This window comes from Mus caroli, chromosome 11 (genome assembly GCF_900094665.2).
Source record: "Mus caroli chromosome 11, CAROLI_EIJ_v1.1, whole genome shotgun sequence".
Classification (NCBI taxonomy): domain Eukaryota; kingdom Metazoa; phylum Chordata; class Mammalia; order Rodentia; family Muridae; genus Mus; species Mus caroli.
In genome coordinates, this window is record NC_034580.1 from 93,487,023 (window position 1) to 93,493,084 (window position 6,062).

General features: G+C 50.0%; 1 protein-coding gene across 1 annotated transcript in view; it reads left to right on the top strand.

The window, feature by feature from the left end:
• Psmb3 (proteasome subunit beta 3) overlaps nucleotides 1-5,752 on the top strand; it is a 12,325-nt gene extending 6,573 nt beyond the window's left edge. Inside the window, exons 4-6 of the mRNA XM_021177242.2 lie at nucleotides 3,308-3,485; nucleotides 4,667-4,761; nucleotides 5,621-5,752. Coding sequence (XP_021032901.1) covers nucleotides 3,308-3,485; nucleotides 4,667-4,761; nucleotides 5,621-5,669 — 322 coding nt within the window. The 3' untranslated portion in view covers nucleotides 5,670-5,752. The remainder of the gene's footprint in view (nucleotides 1-3,307; nucleotides 3,486-4,666; nucleotides 4,762-5,620) is intronic.
• The last annotated feature ends 310 nt before the right edge of the window (nucleotides 5,753-6,062 follow it).

A 6,062-nucleotide genomic window follows, 5' to 3' on the forward strand; every position in this document is an offset into this window, starting at 1 on the left:
AAAGGAAGGGGGAGGGAACCCGATTTCCCGCCAAGTAACTCGGGGTCCAGTAGCAGGACGAACACGTGTGTGCCTCCAAGCAGCAAAGGGGCAGGGTCCAGCAGTGGGCGTGGCAGGACGAATGAGCAGGAAGCTCCACCCTTGAGCAAGCAGGTTCAAGCAGGTGGGGGAAGGGAAATCACAGTGCATGAAGACAGAGCACTCATATACACGAAATACATGAATGAATAAATAAATTTCAAAATACATTCTTGGGATTAGACAAATGGCTCAGCAGGTAAGAGTTTTTATTTTTGTAGTGGACCAGGATTGAGTCTTAAAACCCATGGGACAGCGCATGACAGCCTGTGACTCCTGTTCTAGGAGGTCTGATGCCCTCTTCTGGCATCTGGGGACATTGTGATGCACATGTAGGCAAAACACCCATACACATAAAATATAAACAAACCAGGAAATTCAAGGTCATCTTATCTCTAGAGAGGATAATATAAATTTATAAAATTTCTTGTAGAAATTGGTGCTTACGAGGTTAGAAAAACTCAGGGTCATGATGTTCCTGGCTTCAGCACCCACACACATGTGCATAATTAAAAACTTAAAATTTTTTTTTTCTTTTTTTCTTTTTTTTTTTTTTTTTGTTGGTTTTTGAAACAGGGTCTCTTTGTGTGACAGCCTTGGCTGCCCTGGAACTCACTCTGTAGACCAGGCTAGCCTTGAACTCAGAGAGATCTGCCTGTCTTTACTTCCCAAGTTTAAAGGTGTATGCTACCCTCCCCCCAAGACTCCCCCGCACCACCACCACACACACTTAAAATAAAACTTTAATAAAAGAAACAACTTTGCATCAAATAATCCTATTTGACCTGGGCATGAGGGCATGCACCTATCATCAGAGCACTGGGCAGTTAGAGGCAGGAGGATGCAGAGTTCAAAGCCAGCCTCATGGAAGGTTGGAGACCACCTGGCTCTGTCGGAGCCTGGCTGGGGCAGAGAAGCATCTCGCCCTCTGTTGAAGTAGTAACCTGGCCCATGGCCTCCATGACCCGGCTATTTCTGGAAGGCAGGCTGGGGCTGAAAGAGAGAGACTAGAGAAAAGAATGAAGCCAAGACAAAGTTTTCTCTGATCAAGGCCCGCAAGTTTACTAAGAGACTGTGCTTATAAGGGGGAAGCACCCCCCCCCCAGTCCATTCTTGGTGCCTGGAGCCAGCCTGTAGGCGATGTGCAGGATAGGTTGTGTCTCTGCTATGTCTCTAGGGTCTCTCTGCTGGTAGCCGAAGGGCAGCAGTAGTTGACGTAACAATAGAGCCATCTAAGTCGGAAGGCTGATCTCCTATTCTGTGGCAGCAAAAAGTCTGAATCAGTCTGCTTCAAGGCTGAGGGAGGCTACAGTCCTCGTTGATTCTTCCCAGTCAGACTCTCCTCTCATTCTCACCCCTCCTGGCTCGTGGTGAGCAGCCTAGGCCTCCTACAGACTGGGCAAGTGTACCTTAGCCTCCATCAGACTCCCTTAGCCTCCATCAGACTCCCTCCCACAACTTTTCTTTTTCCCTTAAGTATTTATTTAGTGGTGATGTAGGCTAAGCTTAGGGCATCATACCTTCTAGGCTAATGCTGAGCCATGAAGGTCCATTTTCAGTTGTAAATAATTTTTATAGTCTTCTTTGACCGAAGACCATGCTGTGGGTAATGCTGGTAGCTGAGTGTAACCCCCTGGAACTACGTGGTGGAAGAAGAGCCAGTTTATGCAAGTTGTCCTAGGGCACGTGCGCGTACAAACACACACACACCACACACACTCTTTCTGACCTCTGCATAGCATATATATATATATATATATATATATATACACACACACACACACACACACACACACACACACACACCTACATACACACACTCAAATTGTAAAAAGTGCTACAAGCCCAGAAGACACGTGGATAGTTCCTGCTGAGAGATTGGCATTCAGTGTTGAACCTCTTTTGGTCTGCTTTGTGACGGGGTCTCTGTGTAGCCCTGGCTGAACTAGAAATCACTATACAGGCCAGGCTGGCCTCGAACTCAGATGTCTCTCCTTGGACTCAGGGAGTCTCAGCTTGGACTTGAACATCAAGATCTCTGGAAGTTTTGTTTGTAGTCCAGGTTGGCGTCCAGTGTGATCCCCCAACTTCTTGAATACTAGGACTACAAATGTGTACCACCATATCAGGCCAAGCTTTAATTTAAAAAAAAAAAAATTATTTTATGTGAGTACACTGTCACTGTCTTCATGCACACCAGAAGAGGGCATCAGATCCCATTACAGATGGTTGTGAGCCACCATGTGGTTGCTGGGAATTGAACTCAGGACCTCTAGAAGAGTAGTCAGTGCTCTTAACTTCGGAGCCATCTCTCCAGCCCAAGTTTTAATTTTTTAAAATTGTTTTTGCAGTAGTGGAGCTCAAATGCAGGTCTCCATGCATGCTAGGCATGTGCTCTGCCACTGAGCCACACTAGCCCTGTCTCAAATCCTTTTTTTTTTTTCTTTTTAAAGATTTATTTATTTATTTTATGTATATGAGTACACTGTAGCTGTACAGATAGATGGTTGTGAGCCTTCATGTGGTTGTTGGGAATTGAATTTTTAGGACCTCTGCTCACTCCAGTCAATCCCTGTCGCTCTGGCCCAAAGATTTATTTATTGTAGCTGTCTTCAGACTCCCCAGAAGAGGGCGTCAGATCTCATTATGGGTGGTTGTAAGCCACCATGTGGTTGCTGGGATTTGAACTCGGGACCTTTGGAAGAGCAGTCAGTGTTAAGAACTCTACGAGCCATCTGGCCAGCCCTCAAATCCTTTTTCAATTTTTTTGTTTTTTGAGACAGGGTTTCTCTGTGTAGCTCTGGAACTCACTTTGTAGATCAGGCTGGCCTCGAACTCAGAAATCCACCTGCCTCTGCCTCCCAAGTGCTGGGATTAAATGTGTGCGCCCGTGCCCGGCTCTTTTGTTTGTGTGTGTGTGTGTGTGTGTGTGTGTTAAATCCTTTTTCTAAAGAGGTAGAAGTATAAATGTGCAGAATGAGTGCAGTCCTGGTTGGATCAGTAAGGAGATTGAGAAGGCAGAATTCTCAAAGAAACTGGGAAGGGAGGGAGAACCAGGAGGAGGAGAGGTCAGAGAGGAGGGTGAACACATCTTAAACATTGCCAGATGCCAGGAGAGGGGGGATGGGCTGCACAAAGCCGCCCCCCCCCCCCCCCCCCCCCCCCGTTGTCTGAACGGGCATGTGTGAAAGCCAGTGCTCTGCATTCTGGACTCTCACCCCGGCCACAGGTTCGGTCCCTACTACACAGAGCCTGTCATTGCTGGCCTGGACCCGAAGACCTTCAAGCCCTTCATTTGCTCTCTGGACCTCATTGGCTGTCCCATGGTGACTGATGACTTTGTAGTCAGTGGTACCTGCTCCGAACAAATGTATGGGATGTGTGAGTCTCTCTGGGAGCCCAACATGGTAAGTTATCAACAGCAGGGCTGGCCTCTGTACCTGCACCATCAGAGACAAATGTGCTTGTGCAGCAGGAAGTGGAGAGGAAGGTGTGGCAAGCGAGCCAGCCATGGCTGCTGCTCCACTGCAGGGTTCCATCTGGGTGGGCTGGCAGTGAGAACAGCCTCTTACCCACCCTGGCCACGTCTACTACAGTATCACGCTGGATTTCCAGGTTCCTCCCCCGTGACATGCAGCACCAGAGTGAGCCTGAAGCTTGCTGGTCTGAATTAGGAACTGTTATTTTTTAGTCCTGGCTGTCCTGGAACTGATTCTAGACCAGGCTGGCCTTGAACTTAGAGATCTGCCTGCCTCTGCTTCCCGAGTGAGTGCTGAGCAGAAACCCATTCTTGCGTAAGTGAGTCAGCCTTGCTCTGCCTCCATTTACCTCAGCTGTGAATGGGAACACAGCTACGCCCCAGAGGGAGGCGCCCTTCAGGCTCACGGGAAGCCAGGTAAAAAGCGACTTCCCCGGCTTGCTGCCATTAACCAGGCAGACATTCAAATGCCTGCTTAGAGGAGCAAGAGGAAAAAGCTGGCACCGGACAGGCAGAACAGTGTGTACTGAGGTACAGTAGGGCCAGAAATGTCCAGTCTTGGTGAGAGTGTCTGTAGTGGGAGAATTCGTGTGGTGAAATGAGGCTGGCAAAGGGGAGGGAACCTTGAAAACCATGCCATGTTTAAATGCTTGCCTTCCGTGGATGGAACCTTAGGGACCCCGGCTGCAGCTGGTGTGGCGAGCTGGTCCTGACTGGGGGGTGGTTGGGGGCAGCCAGAGTCACGGTGCGAAGTCAAAGTGGAGAATTCAGGAGAAGGGGCAGGTTTGAGGGGAGGGCTTGTAAGATTGGGTGGGCGTGTGGGATGGTCTCCGGCTGCTGAGAAGGAGGCCAGAACCAAATGGAAATACTCTTCACTTTACAGAGGGAGTGGAGGCTCTAACAGGATATAATGACACTTACCCAATGTCACACTTTCAGGTTTGAAGTGTTTTCTGTGTCCTGTTTCTTCCCAAGTAAGGAGCTGAGAGGTTCCTATAGCCAAGGAACTGCAGACAACTGGGCTTAGAGTAGGGCAGCCAGAGCCCAGAACATAAGAGGGTGGAGGAACCAGAACGTGTCCCTGGTCTGAACGCTTGACTCTGTTGGCAGGATCCAGAACACCTGTTTGAAACCATTTCTCAGGCCATGCTGAACGCGGTGGACCGGGATGCCGTGTCGGGCATGGGCGTCATCGTCCACGTCATGTGAGTATAGGTTGGGAGAACTCAATAAATCCTTGACAGATGCAGTGTCTCCTCCTTCCCTACAGCACCGCCGACCTTCCTCAGGTGTGAGATCAGAGAAGTGCCCCAGGAAGCAGAGCCTGGTGACTGCAGCCAGGTGGCGGGCGGGACATTCGTATTCTCAGCCCTGGGGAGGCTGAGGCTGGGGGATTTTTAATTCAAGATTAGTTTGAGGAAGAGGGGGACGGAAGGGAGGAGAGAGCAGACAGTAGGCCTGGTTTACTAAGGTAGGCCTCTGTGACTGAGTCTCCTGACGGTGGACATTTCTTTCCTTCCCTAACAGTGTCCCCAAAGTTTCAGGGGTGATGATGGGCAGCATCTTCCCGCAGACAGAGTGGCTTAGGGCTCCCCAGCCTCCCTGCACCCTCCACTCTGCAGCCCAGAACTCTGTGTGTGTGTGTGTGTGTGTCTCTCGCATTCCAGTCTCTAGCCAGACCTGAGGTACCTACTGCCCTCTCCCTGTTTGAGGCTGTCACCAGGACCCCAATAGAATGGAACGGTGCCTCCTTTCCTTGTGGGTCCTGCTTACTGACCATGAAAAGCAGAATTGAGCCATCCAAGCGTTTTGTGTCTTCTGTAGTGAGACCAGGTGCTTACACTTGCTCTGTAGGCCTGGGGTCTCTGCTCTTTGGAGGGTGTCTCAGTCTTCCCCAACCATCTGCAGCAAAGCTCCCTGCCCCCGTCTATCCTGCCCTCAGAACAGGCTGTCAGGCAACAGACTCTCGGGTCGTCAGGCAGCCTTTCCCTTTCCAGCTGAGGCTCAGAGGAGAGGCAGACAAGAGAGACAGTGGGCATGACTGACTTTTTTCTCTCTTGACAGTGAGAAAGACAAGATCACCACCAGGACGCTAAAGGCCCGGATGGACTAACCTGTGCTCTGTGGATGGACTAACCTGTGCTCTGGTCCCATCTCCCTTTTGTTTTTCTTTTTAATAAAATCGCCTTTCTTTCATGCCTGCCTGCCTTTGTTTCTGCAGCTTTGGTCCCCATCAGGGAGAGTCCAGTACAGAGCGAGCGACTTTATCTCAGTTGTCTTTGGTCCCACCCTACCCGCCCCCTTTTTTTTTGTGGTGCAGGGAAATGAACCTAGGCCCTCGGACATACTGAGCACACATTCTCTACTGAGCTACATCTCAACCCTGTTTCCTTTTGGACTTGCCCTTACTCTGTTGGCACACCTGGGGCCCCCTACTAGGCACCAGTGGATGCCTGTGCTGCGCTGGGCTGGGCTGTGCAGAGCGTGCCTTACCTAACGTAGAACT